Source organism: Anolis sagrei, chromosome 3, assembly GCF_037176765.1.
Source record: "Anolis sagrei isolate rAnoSag1 chromosome 3, rAnoSag1.mat, whole genome shotgun sequence".
Lineage (NCBI taxonomy): Eukaryota > Metazoa > Chordata > Lepidosauria > Squamata > Dactyloidae > Anolis > Anolis sagrei.
The window spans coordinates 219438376-219453269 of NC_090023.1; the positions used below are offsets into that span (position 1 = coordinate 219438376).

General features: G+C 40.2%; 1 protein-coding gene across 1 annotated transcript in view; it reads left to right on the top strand.

The window, feature by feature from the left end:
* The first annotated feature begins 335 nt into the window (after positions 1-335).
* The window catches only part of ARHGEF4 (Rho guanine nucleotide exchange factor 4), a 239972-nt gene continuing 225413 nt past the window's right edge, over positions 336-14894 (top strand). Inside the window, exons 1-2 of the mRNA XM_060768163.2 lie at positions 336-818; positions 7349-7384. Coding sequence (XP_060624146.2) covers positions 606-818; positions 7349-7384 — 249 coding nt within the window. The 5' untranslated portion in view covers positions 336-605. The remainder of the gene's footprint in view (positions 819-7348; positions 7385-14894) is intronic.

Genomic DNA, 14894 nt, shown 5'->3' on the forward strand with positions numbered 1-14894 from the left:
GTGCTTTTGAAATCTCTATTATTCACAAGCTGGACATATGAAATAATCACAAACAATGAATTATTGTGGTTGGGAAGAGGAAAAATCATAATAAAAAAATACCAAACCCTCCTGTCTTCTGAATGTTGTTTCTTTCCACAACGGGGACTTTCTTGAGGAAGCAAAACTGGCCAAAAGAGTTTTTCATAGATCATGGCTTTCTTTCCCCTTTATCCCTCTTCCTAACAAGAACAAGGGAGCACTGAGCCTGGGGTGGGGGTGGGAGGCTGGGGGGACGACAGCCTTGTGCTTTGGCTAAATGGGAATCTTTCTCTTTGCTCTTGGCAACTGCAGAAGTATTCTTGTGCTCCATGGCAAGAGGCTCGCTAGTCAGTGCTATATTTATCTTGTAGCTGAACACACACATTTGCAAGAGGTTGTTCAATAAGGGAAAGGCAACCAGCCAAGGCACGGTTCAAACCTTGGAAGTTTGTCCCAGCATCATCCAGCAGACTGCAGAGAGGGAATTCTTTCGATGGCCTGGAAGAGTTAAACCCCTGACTTGGAACAAAGGATTCGCTGACTTGTCTCCTGGCTTTGTGAGAGACGGAGGAAGAGTTTGTAAGATGGAGGTTAACAAGTTTCTGGGTGCACCAGGAGGGCATCGGAGGAGACAGGAGGAAGACTGTACCGCCGGTGCAGGCAGCCGAGATGCTGAAGCCAGCGATGACTTGGATTACGTACAAATGTATCTCACCTGTTTACCTGAGAGATACATGAAGGCAAAGTTTACTTTGACAGCCTATCTGGCTTGTTGGCTAATCTTGAAACTCTGCAAGGTAAGAGACTTAATCTCAAAGCAATTGAAGGCACATTACTAGTTAACCTCAGAAATGCTAATGGTGTATATAGATCATTCCCGCTGTCTCTGGACCGGGAAGTCATTTGCAAGTGACCTTAAGTAAGAAAAAAAGCTGTGCAAATCTTTAAAAGTGTTCAACAACTGAAGCATGCCCTGCCAAACAACAGAAAAGCATCCAAGCCACACAGTCCTTTTGAGATTTACTTCTCACTGTGCTAATGAGAAGTCCCCCTCCCTTCTATCCTGCCCACTCTTCTAGCATAACGTGTCATACAAAACAACTTAGAAAACCCAGGGCCACCGGCATATAACCTTGCCTCTGAGAGAATTCCCATAGAGTGAAAATTATACAGCCTTTTTTTTCCTTTATGTTTTCATACATTATTCATCTACAGTACTTCATTAAAGCGAAGGATGAGCATACTGCACACTGGGAGAAATGCTGATTACTTCAAGGCTTTTCTGTTTATGGGGAAGATGACCAAATTAGGCTTGATTTTTCAAAGCAATGTGCATATAATCTAGAGCATATGAACTCTTGGTAACTTTTCCATAATTATTTAATGTCTTTCCAAGTGGCTCCTAAACTTTAGAGCAGTGGTTCTCAACCTTCCTAATGCCACAACCCCTTAATACAGTTCTTCATGTTGTGGTGACTCCCAACCATAAAATTATTTTCGTTGCTACTTCATAACTGTAATTTTGCTACTGTTATGGATCGTAATGTAAATATCTGATATGCAGGATGTATTTTCATTCACTGGACGAAATTTGGCACAAATACTCGATACACCCAAATTTGAATACTGGTGGGGTTGGGGAGGATTGATTTTGTCATTTGAGAGTTGTAGTTGCTGGGATTTATAGTTAACCTACAATCAAAGAGCATTCTGATGGAATTGAAGCAATCGTGGCACACAGAATTCCCATGACCAACAGAAAATACAGGAACGGTTTGGTGGGCATTGACCTTGAGTTTTGGAGTTGTAGTTCACCTACATCCAGAAAGCACTGGGGACTCAAACAATGATGGATCTGGAGCAATACTCAATATGCCCAAATGTCAACACTGATAGAATTTGGGGAAAACAGACCTTGACATTTGGGAGCTGTAGTAGCTGGGATTTATAGTTCATCTAGAATCAAAGTGCATTCTGAACCCCACCAATGATAGAATTGGGCCATACTTTCCATACGGTATCCCGATGACCAACAGAAAATACTGTGTTTTTTTAATGGTATTTTGAAACTCCTCTGACACCCCCCCCCCCCACCCGTGACTTCCCCCCAAGGGTCCCAATCCCTGAGGGGTTGCAGAAATTGAGAAATTGAGGTTGAGAAACGCTGCTTTAGAGCAAAAGAAGGATTTATAATAGAGAAAAAAAGGATGATATTTGAGAGATGAGCTTTATGCAGCAATCCTATATATGTCTACCCAGGGAATCCAATCGGATTTACTTCTGAGCAGACATATATAAGATTTACTACTGAAATGCATCATAAAACCTCAAGATTGCTGGAGTTTAAGATGTAGAAATGCTCTCAGCTATATGAATAAGAGGTTTTGCTTTAATATCTACAGATTTACAACTGGGAAGTGTTATGGAATGAAAATTAGAAAGTAAGTGATGCCCCCTCCCCTCTATATTTAACCTGGTTTGCTTCATCTTTGGCCCCTTCCACACAGGTGAAGAAAATCCCGCATTGTCTGTTTTGAACTGGAATATATGGCAGTGTAGACTCAGATAACCTAGTTCAAAGCAGATCTTGTGGGATTTTCTGCCTTGATATCCTGGGTTATATGGCTGTGTGGAAGGGCCCTTTATGTCACTTTTTGAAAAAAGAATCACTGATAGATGCTTGAGGGCTAAGTCATGAGAGATTCTGTTGACATGAAAACATGTTTCTTATACAGACTTTGGAGCCATTGCACTTTCTCTGGACTAGAATTTCCAAAGCCCCAAGCCTCTAGAACAGGAAAATCCTGAGAACTGAAATCCAAAGGAATCTCTGCCCTTTCACGTCAGGTGTAAGAGCAAATCTTCAAGCAGAATATTAATGAAATATTGCAGTGTCCTAGTAGCAAAGAAGATAAAAAACAGATATTAAAAGTGGAGTGATCTTCGAACATATGAAATCATATGCCTTTTGAAACTTACTAAATTTTCTGCATGCCATTGTCATTTAAAAATTAGGCCAAGGTCCCGCGTCTTCAGAGAGAACCACCATGATGACGGTCTGTTGCCACAGTAACATCTGACAATGCTCCTCCCAAGGCCCTAATTTTTCAGCCTGGCAGTGGCCCAACTGAAGGGTTAGCAAGGCGTTTTGAATTGGGAAATGACATGTGCATCACTCTCTTAGGGCTCATCTACACAGTAGAATGAATACAGTTTGGCACCACTTAAACTGCCATGTCTCAATGCTATGGAATCATTTGTGTTGTCTTTTGGTGAGGCACCAGCCTTCTATGGCAGAGGAGGCTAAGGATCTTGTAAAACTACTTCTCCCAGGATTCCATAGCACTGAGCCATGCCAGTTAAAGTGGTATCAAACTGCATTAATTCTGCTGTTTATTTGCACCCCTAGTCATGGGGAAACAGGCAAGTGGAGATGTCCTCAGGACTGGGAGGGCACTGCAAACACAATTTCCCAGCGTGCTAAACTAGAGCACCTCAGAATCCCTTCAGTTGGGGCTTTCTCTGAGCATGCAATCTATCATTAGTGGCTGTATAAGTGAGCGACTATCAATACTGAGATTATAAGTCCATTTTACAATCTTATAACTTCTGAACAGGACACCAGTTATCACACTACATTGTTAATAGCGCTATATTTCATTTTAACCGCCCAGGCAGTATCCCGTGAAATTCTGGGTTTTGTAGTTTACTAAGGTCCACAAACTCTTTGGCTGAGTGCTAATAGCCCTTTCCATAAACTGTACGACTTAGGTTTTCATGCAATCTTGCCATGGCAGTTCAAGTAGAATAGTTCAATAACAGTGTAGTGTGATGAGGTCCTTAAGTTTGATATTTACTAGCTATCTCTTCCCAACAGGGCTGACTTTATATCAGGCTGCAGATTTGGGTTGTGATGAAAGAATAGCCATTGGATTTTTATTTCAATTTTCTACAAGGAAGTAGAAAGATGCTTGAAACAAAGTTTTTTTTTTCAATCTTTGGGTATATTTTGATTTTGATATGTGTTGTGTTGCTGATCTACCTCACAGTAAAATGTCTTGGGCCTCATCTACACTTCCATATAATGCTGTTTCAAACTGAATTATATGATGGTGTAAATGATGTCTTGAGCCAGTACCTATTGATCTATTCACATTTGCATGTTTTCAAACTGCTAGGTTGGCAGGAGCTGGGGCTAACAGCAAGAGCTCACCCCATCCTGTGGCTTCGAATCACCAACCTTCCAGTCAGCAAGTTCAGCCACTCAATGGTTTAACCCGTTACACAACTGTGGCCCCTTCCAATGACACACTTTAAACCTCCTGTCCAACTTCTGCATCCAGTTCAAATCATATTCTTCTTCTTGGCTTTTGTGCCTCTGTTTGTACCATTTTTAGTGGCAGCATACAGGTCATGAAGTAGGCCACCTTGAGCAAGTCACACTCTCTCATCCTCAGAGGAAGGCAATGGCAAATCTATTGTGAACAAATCTTGCAAAGACTACTCTATAATATGACAACCTTAGAGTGCCCTGAAACAACAGCATGCTGTGGTTGTAAGGGGAGTAGCAGATGGTGCCAAGGATCCAAGTCCATGATAAGGGGAGGCTTACAAAGACCTTTAACAGGGTCCCACTCACATTACTGAAGGCAATATTCCTGCTTCTTGGCAGGGGGTTGGACTGGATGGCCCATGAGGTCTCTTCCAACTCTTTGATTCTATGATTCTATGATTATGGTAACTTTCAAAGTTGTCGTTGTGCTACTCTATGGCAGAAAAAAGGGTCCCTGGACACACATGAGCTTTTAATCTTAGAAAAGATCAGAAATACATTTTCCAAAATAATACTAACAGTAAAGGTTTCCCCTTGACATTAAGTCTAGTCATTTCCAGATCTGCTGTGTGGTGCTCATCTCCATTTCTAAGCAAAGAGCCGGCATTGTCCATAGACACCTCCAAGGTCATGTGGCCAGTATGACTGCATGGAGCGCCGTTACCTCAGCCCGTTCCCCGGATTTGAACCTTTCGGTCAGCAAGCTCAGCAGCTCAGCAGTTTAACCCACTCCGCTACCAGGGGGGCCCTGGTAATAATACTACTACATCCTAAATATTAAAAAACAAATAACTACAAACAATCTATATTATCTAATCTAAGGACTGTATATTCTCTGTTTGGTGGTTTTATTCTCTTAGTTTCTACATCCATTTAGGGAATGGAAACCACATTGTTTCTCACATAATAACACACTTCTAGCCCAAAAAAACAGTGATGGAGATTTGACCCCATCTTTGCTGGAGGAACACAATAAATAGGCTCCAGTCTTAAAATTAGAGATTGCTCCTTAAGCAACGTAGTAAGGTTATCCATTTCAGCAAGTTCACTTATTTCCTAAGGCAATTGTCTTGTGATGGAAACATTGAGTCTTTCTATCTTTGAGCATAGGTAATTCTCGTTGCCATTGTCATGTATATCAAGAACTTTCCCCATTTTCTATAATTGCTTATCCAACATGCCAAGCAGATAGAGTTCAGGTTTTATTTCAAATTCGACTTTAACACTTTCTTCTGAAATCACATGTATTTGTGTTCAGTATTTCTGGGCTTTTTTACGAGACTATCACATGATATGATAAAAAGTGACCACCTTTCCCCCACATTTCCAACAATCACTATAAATCAGTTCTTGTGGGTTTTTTCAGGCTATATGGCCATGTTCTAGAGGCATTTCTCCTGACGTTTCGCCTGCATCTATGGCAAGCATCCTCAGAGGTGAGGTCCGACCTCACCTCTGAGGATGCTTGCCATAGATGCAGGCGAAACGTCAGGAGAAATGCCTCTAGAACATGGCCATATAGCCCGAAAAAACCCACAAGAACTGAGTGATTCCAGCCATGAAAGCCTTCGACAATACATTAATCACTATAAATATTTTTATACATCTTAGCAATCCTTTCTGGTATCAGATACCATTTGTACATCCTTTTATTTAAAAAATCTTTCAAGTCATTACTCAGTGTAAATTTCAAATTTTGACATTGTGAATATTATTATTTATTATTATTATTATTTATCTCTGTGATTTTGATTGATACTTGGCATTTGTTCTGCACAAGTGTATTGCTAATAAGATCCACAAAATAGTTTGCAACCACTGACTTATTTGTGGTTTATCTACACTACAACCCCTTTTCTTGACCAGGGGCCACTTGACCAGGGACCACTTTGACCAGGGAAAAGGGTTATGAATTGGTTATTTGGGGTGCTGATTCAGAAAATTGCATTAGATAGACCATATATGGTCCATCCAATGCAATTTTCTGATTCAGCGCCTCAAATAAGCCCAAGAACAGGCCTAAAAACGAAGACACCAAGGTGCCCCCATTTCCAGGAGCCACATGGAACAGCTCCACTCAGGGGGAGGGAGGAGGAGGAGGAAGCAGCAGTCAGGAGGCTTGTTGTTGTGCCTTTCATGGGTAGTCATCCTCTCCCCTGACGACATCCCTGTTGCCTCGGCACTATAAGAGGGTTTCACGAGATCAGTCGCTCTCATTGCAACAGTGTCGTAATGATGAGGCCGCATTTGAGTTTTTATTTTAGTTCTTGGGGACCACTGGAAATGGTCCATGGATCACAGGTTCGGAACCATTGCTCTATTCTATGGAATCCTGGAATTTTCTGTTAAAAAGACCAAATTCTTTGTATGACACATAGCGTCTCACCTCAAATCCTTGTTTAGTTGTCTCACTAGAATTACAGTTCTTGGAACTTTACTGAACTACAAATCCCAGGAATCCTTAGGATCCAGCTATGCTAGAGACATTTGTAATTGGTATGACTGTATGGTGCAAATACATCTCCTAAGTGTTCTTAGAGAGAGTTGTTCCTTCACATAATTTGGGAAACTTACTTTATTACATCTATAGTTTTAACTCCTCACAATGTTTATTATACATTTCTCATTCCATGATCCCTAACCTACTGAGCAAAAAGAAGAAAACTTTTGCAATGTGACTTTGGGCATGTATAGTTATGAAGAATATACACTGTAATTATGTCTAACACAATAAGCTTGAATGAAGGGCCATTGTTTACAGTCTCCACCATCAGACTAGAATGAACAGATCCATTCAAGAAAAGAAATGCAAGACCAGCTGCCTTTCGCAGGCTTCTGTTGTTCTCTTTTGGCACCGACTGAGAACCAAATTTATCCCGGGGTGATTCCCTTAAAGTCAAGATAGGCCTTGCAAAAGGGATGAAATGGGTGGAAGAGAGTGGCATGCAGATGTTTCCTTTCTCCCTTAACCTTTGGTATTTGTGTTCTTCACAGAGAGCCTGGGAGAGAAGAGGTTCAACTTCCCACAAGGTAAGTTTTCATATCAAAATGACACCTTTAATGTGTGACTAACAAAAAAAAAAAAGCTTCATTTAAATATATCTAGGGGAAATCTATTTTTTTAAAAGTGGTTCCTGTCACTGGGTTTGTACTTGTGCTGCTCAACAAAAAAATGAGTCTCTCTCTCTCTCTCTCTCTCTATATATATATATATACACTTATTGCTTAAACATAAAGGAATAGAGTATTTTGTTTACATGGGCAAATTTTGGCCCTCCAGGTGTTTTGGACTTCAACTCCCACAATTCCTAACAACTGCAGTTGAAATCCAAAACACCTGGAGTGCCGAAGTTTGCCCATGCCTGGTCTAAACAGTTGCAGAATTGCAATGGCAACAATATTATTAGCAGCCACAGCAAAACACTGAATCTAGGTTACAGTGAAAAAGCCACCGGTGGCGGAAAAACAAAACTCAATTGCAAACCTAGGGTGCATTTACACTTCAGAATTAATACAATTTGACAACAATTTGACTCATTGCCATGGAATGTGTAGTTTGGTGAGACACCAATAATCTTTGGCAGAGAAAGATGAAGACTTTATAAAAGTACAATTCAAGTGATCCCATAGCATTGAGCCATGGCAGATGAAATGGTATCTAAGTGCATTTATTCTACAGTGTAGATGCACCCCTATATACCTCTGATTGCAAGTAAGCCCCATTGAATTAACATAATTTATGTTTGATGAGACACGTATAGGATTGGCCTGTTAATATACAACCTATTATTTGAACTCAGGGACATCTGCATGCCCATAAAAGACGCTGATTACAATTGTTTGTTCTGTTACATTTCTAATGAGGTTTGATGATGTGTCAAATGCAGTGGTAATAAAATATATGAAAATGCTTATATTATCAAATGATGTTTTGATTGCTCTTGTAGCTAAGCGTCTTTGCTTTCTTTCTCTTCATGCATCACATGGCTCCAAAATGTCCCTCTCCAATTAAAAACACAAACAAACTATTTGGAGTTTACATCCTTTCCCTTCTTTGTCTTTGCACAAAGCAGCTGGCAAGAGCACTGACCGCCTGAGAGCAGGATCTTGCCAGAGCTGACTAATCAATATTCAAGAGAGTGAGTTGCTCATTATGCAGCCATTGATTATCTCTAGAAGTTGCTCGCTGTGCATTTCTTATTCTTCCCTCTTTTCTTCCCCCGCCACACGCATAACTGCGCATGTACACACACAAACATACCTCCCACAAGGCCTGCCTTTTGTGCCCCTCAGGAAAACAAAACCTGCAGCAAAACCCCATGGGGACACCCACCCATCAAGGTCAGGGAATGGCATGCATTCCAATGGGAAAGGAGGGGTGTGAGGAAAACCCTTTCTCAATCCAAAATATGCCTCAGTTTCAATGCTAGAAACAGAAGAAAGAAAGGAGAAGGAAAGTCCCACCAAATTCCATTTCGTAACAGCCTACTTTGTAACTCTGCTCTGCAAAATGAAAGAAACACAATACAATGTGGGATATACCTTATCTGTTGTTGAGTGCAACAATTTGAAATGCCACTGAACTTGGATCAAACCACGTTGCATCTTTTGCATCTCTTTTAAGTTTCAATTGAACCTTAGGGTGCATCTGCACTGTAGAATGAATACAGTTTGATGCCACTTTAGCTTCAATGGCTCAATGTTATGGAATCCCGGGAGGTTGTAATTTGGAGAGGCATCAGCACTCTTTGGCAGAGAAGGCTAAAGACCTTGTAAAACTACAACTCTCATAATTCCATAGCATTGAGCCATGGCTTTTCAAGTTGTGTCAAACTGCATTAATTCTACAGTATAGACACACCATTGAGGATTGAACTATGTAATTTTCTTATCCTTACTTTGATGTTAATTCCTTTATGTGATAAGCTCCAGTTGTTGTTATTTTGTATTATGTTGAATTATTTTAATGTATTTGCATTTGTTTAGGCATTGAATGTTTGCCTTTTTGTTCACAAACTACCCTGAGTCCCCTTGGAGAGAGGGGGTGGTCTAAAAATAAATAAATAAATAAATAAATAATAATATGGTTTTCCTATCAAATAAAGAGGAGAGCTCCATGTGAACTTTGAACACAAAGCACTGAAACATTGTGATGTTTTATTTGCAGCTTGAAGTAAAAAATGATATACATTCTACTTTTGGAACAATGTCAAACACTCTCAACGATAGTCCTGGATCACAAGAGGTTCACAAAGTGTTGAATTGCAATTTGTAAAATAGCAAAGGTAGATTCCACAGATACATTTCCATATTAATTTAGTCTCGATGTTACTTACTTTGAATATTATCATATGGCTTACATTTAGAGTTCAGAACCTGTACCTTTTAAATTATGACCAGTTTAGAAGGTATTAATGTAAATGTATTCAGCATTACTTTGATTTGCAGTCATGCCTAAAACAACTTGGCTATTTCATTTTGAACATTGTACTGAGACAATTCTCATATAATAAAAAAAACCCAATTTGCTTAAATAGTTCTTGGGAGTTGTGTGTTAATAAATTGAAATTTATAAGGGTCAGCACAGCTCTAGCCTCTTAATAACAATATACCTTGCTTACTCTTAATAGTATTTGGAAAAGATATATTTTGGAGTACTGAGCTATATAGCTTGATTTTTGAAACTTTTAATACACTCTTGGGCCTGAAATTTTAGAGCCTGGAAAGTTATTTTTGAGAACAAGAGATTTCCTAATCCCCTAGTTTATATGGCTGCTGCTTATACCAGTTTTGGAACTCAAAGACATACCGGTAACCATGTTAGTATGGATCAGTATGCAAAGGAGGAGCCGCGGTTCCAAATGGGTTACATCTTTTTGCTGGCTGAACTGCTGACTTGAAGGTTGGCAATTTGAATCCGCAAGACAGGGTGAGCTCCTGTCTGCCAGCCCTAGCTTCCCATGCAGACACATGAGAGAAGCCTCCTGCAGGATGGTAACACACCCAGGCCTTCTCTGAGCAACGTCTTTGAAGATGGTTGTTTCTCACACATGAGAACAGAATTACAGTGTAGTAAAATGTGTCTTTCAAAAATCAGGCTCTGTGTCACAATGCTAGTATGTGTTAGAGTCTAGTATATTTCCTGGATCAGGGGAGAGTCTCTATCCCAAGGGATGGGGGTGGTTTAGACAGAGATAAACTGATGGTCACACCTAAACACTGTCAGGCCATCAAATGCTAATCAAGGTGGCCAATTGAAACATTCACGCCTAGCTCCAACAGACAAGAGTTCTTTCTCCCACCCTGCACCTTCTACAGATATATAAACCCAATTTTCCTAGTTTCCAACAAACCCCATAATTTCTGAGGACGCTTGCCACAGATGCAAGTGAAACGTCAGGAGAGAATGCTACTAGAACATGGCCATACAGCCCAAAAAAACTACAACAACCCACTTTCTACCTCCTTTTTAGAACTATATATTATCATAGAAAGTTGTGTATATGTCACCATTCCATACTTAAATGGCTACATTTTTGGCTCCTGAGTTTATTTGCAAATTGTGGATTTGCATAGTTGTCTCCAGCTAAAATTAATCAATGTCTTACGTTCTGCTAGTTTATCATTCCAAGTCTCTGAAGGTTATCTGCCTACAGCAAAAATAAAATACATTTTGCATTAAGGTTTATATGGCTTTGTCACATTGATCACATAGGAATAAAAAAGAGCAATGTTTGGTGCCTTTTACTGGCATCATGATGACAGTTTAGTACCACACATTTCAGAAGACTGAAAACAAGTAACATGAACAGCTAAATTACACTGGGATAAATATGATCAGATTGCCCTCTGGTGGCTGATTGAAGTGCACCTCATCAAAATAAACAGTTCTGGGTCAGAGGTTTTGATGATTTTGAAGTCAAAACTGAAAATGCTCCACTCCAAATTGCATTATTATATACTAGCTGTCCCCTGGAACATGTTACTGTGGCCCAGTATGTATATATGTGTTTTTTGTGTGTATATATTTGTGTATATGTGTACATATGTGTGTTTGTGTATATATATGTGGTTTTGCGCATGCATTCTAATGTATTTTTTGTTTTTGGATTTTTAAGTCTCTTCTGCTGTGTTTTTCAGTGTTTTTATGAGTGATAGCCACTTGTTGGCCTGATAGGTATATTATGTCCAAATTTGGTGTCAATTCATCCAGTGGTTTCTGAGTTATGTTAATTCCACAAATGAACATTATATTTTTATTTATATAGATAATACAAACTGACAATTGGATGTGCATCCAATGAATATAGTAGTTGTCAGGGCTGTATGAGTAGACATGGTAAACATCTCAACTTTAGGGTTTTACCATCCATGCCATTGTCATTATTGTTGCTGTTATTTTTGATGATGGAGATGGATATCATCTGATCCCAGCTGCTATCTATAGAAGCTGGCCAGTGAAAATGTTCAAATACAAATATAGTAGCTTTGGAACACATCCTACACCGAAATCTTTGCTTGAATCTGTTGTAGGGAATTCAAAGCATCAAACCGATTAGATTTCCATATACTAATTAAACTATTCCTGTAGAGTTTAGTTCTCGCCTCCTTGCATTATAGTGGCAAATATTGATATGAAGGCATTAAAAATTTAACATCTGGATTTGAAAATGAAAGCAATGTTTTATTAGCCTGGAAAGGTATATCTTGTCAAGAATGTAAGTCGAACAGTTCATACCATCTATGCCAGTGGTTCTCAACCTGTGGGTCCCCAGGTGTTTTAGCCTACAACTCCCAGAAATCTCAGGCAGTTTACCAGCTATTAGGATTTCTGGGAGTTGAAGGCCAAAACATCTGGGGACCCACAGGTTGAGAACTACAGCTCTATGCTTTTGTTTCCATCAGTGGCCTCTTAGATACTATTGGAAGCATACAAGTGAGCTATACTTTTCCCTTTCCACAACAAATGACACTCAGAGTCATTGTTGTGGTTGGTGTGTGTCTTCAAATAGTTTCTGACTTATGGCAACATGAAGGCAAACTTATCACAGGGTTTTATTGACAAAGTTAGTTCAGAGGGGCTCTGCCCTTGCCTTCCACTGAGGCTGAGAGTGTGTGACTTATCTAGTGTCACTCAGTAAATGTCCATGGTTGAGTAGGAATTTGAACCCTTCTCTTGATTCATAGTCCAATACTCAAGCCAGACACCAGACAGGTTCTCCACTACTCAGATGCTACTAAACTAAAGATTATATGACCATTGTGCCTAGAAGTCCCCCCTTCCCCATATATTTTCCAATTCTTCTTTGCTCTGACTGGAATTGTCATAAAAGGGTGAGAATCCTGTCTTTTGTATATGGAAGATGGACATTTTTTCTGATGCACAACTATCACATCCACTTCAAGGTCATGGAGCTGTGCATGCAGTCCATTTGTGCATGTATTCTCAACCAATCTATACCCATCTGTGTTTACTGAAACTCACCTTAGTAGTCTTTTAGCTGTGCATCTGCTTGTGTAACATTATCATTCACACCAAACCATAATTTATGTTGTACAACCCCTGATGAGTTGTAGGAAAATGTACTTGTGTTATCTTTCCTGACTCTGCTATAAATCAGGTTTCTTTCTGAACATTAGGAAGAACTTCCTGACTGTGAGAGCTGTTCAGCAGTGGAACTCTCTGCCCCAGAGTGTGGTGGAGGCTCCTTCTCTAGAAGCTTTTAAACAGAGGTTGGATGACCATCTGTCAGGGGTGCTTTGAATGCAATCTTCCTGCTTCTTGGCAGGGGGTTGGACTGGATGGCCCATGAGGTCTTTTCCAACTCTATGATTCTGCGATTCTGCGATTCTAGTATGATTCTAGTGCCCCTGAGCTCAAGTATGAGAAAAGGAGAAATCGAGTCTCTGTCCACTTTCTCTTCACTATTTGCAATTTTATCAGTCCTATCATCTCAAAACTATTTTTTCATCTTTCCCCTCTTAGTCACATATGTCAGCCTATCCTCACAGAGGAAATGCTTCAGCCACTTGATCATTTCAGTTGTCCTTTTCTTTAATTTTGCCAGACCTGCATTTCGAACAGGACATGACAATCAAAACTGCTCAGTGTATCTATTATTACCACCCCCCAGAACCCTCCAGACCATTTAGTGTGCAGAACAGTGGGGTGAGGATAATGTTCAGGCTACTTTCTCAAGGGAAAAATATCCAGTGCTTTATTCAGAGTCACCCAGGCCTTACCTCTATCCTCTGCTTGAGGGAAAAATCCCTGGCAAAACCTCAGTTTTCTCAGCTTTGCAAAAGTCTAAGACAAACCATGTGAGGATCCTTTAATAGGCTGGGAGACTCCTCTAATATGTGGAGGTAATGACCCTCCAAGTTATATTAGCCCACTCACAACATCCAGTTAATCTCAACTATCTGCTCTGAGCATCAGCATAAACTGAAACCTACAGGACTCCCTAGAGCTGTCCAAGGTCCTGTTTGTATCTGCCCTTTTCACAAAAGGGCTTCTGTTTTGACTCTGCTTCTTGAGACCTGAGTTGACCTGCTTGGTCAGCTTTGCCTGCCACCAGGGCTTGATTTTGCTATCTTGACCAGAGTTTACTTGTCTTCATCTGATTCCATCCAGTGTTAACCACTTCCCCTGCTAGCGTTAGGAACCATAGAATGGGACCATAGCATTGCTTTGGAGTATTACAATATTGATCGCTTTACTTTTTTCATTTTATTTCTTTCTTGATACATGGCAACATCCCCTTGTCTCATCACTCATGGATGTTGAGAGGGATATTTTACTGAACCATAAACCCAAGATCTCTTTTTGATTAATCATTGTCTACTCAATTACCACCTATGTATGTAGGAAGTGGCAGGGCAGAGGGGAGGGGTTTATCCAAGAAGCATGGCTTCAAACTTTCTCCCAAGTTGGAAGAAGTCCTTCTGGAGTCTAATAAAATATGCCCGAACCACAGTCTGCAAATGTGAGAGGCTGTGCTGGTGTAACAGGACCCCAGATGTGAAACTTCCTCCTAAAGGAGGCCAAGCAGAGTCATTCCCATCATAGTTTCTGGCAGGCAGTGAAGATTGGTGCCATTTGTCTCTTAAAATTATGGGTGCCTGCTCTCACTGTTTTAAAAACATGCTGCCTGGGTTTAGAACAATTTTGAAAGAAGTGTTTTCAATTGGCTTTTAGATAATTATTTAATGTTTTAATATGTTAGTTTTGATTATGTACAACTTTGGAGGTCCTGGTGGTTGAGTGGTGATAAAGCCTATAAAGCCCAAACGGTTCTGACCCAACTTACATGTCCAAACTTATCTCCCCTTATGAACCACTTAGGACCTTAAGATTGTCTAGGGAGGCCCTGGTCTTGTTACCACCTTTGTCACAAGTACATTTGGCAGAGATGAGAGACATGGCCTTCTCGGTGGTGGCCCCTCAGCTGTGGAACGCCCTCTCTATAGATATTAGATCAGCCACCTCCCTTTTAACTTTCTGGATAAAAGTGAAGAAATGGCTTTTTGAACAAGCGTT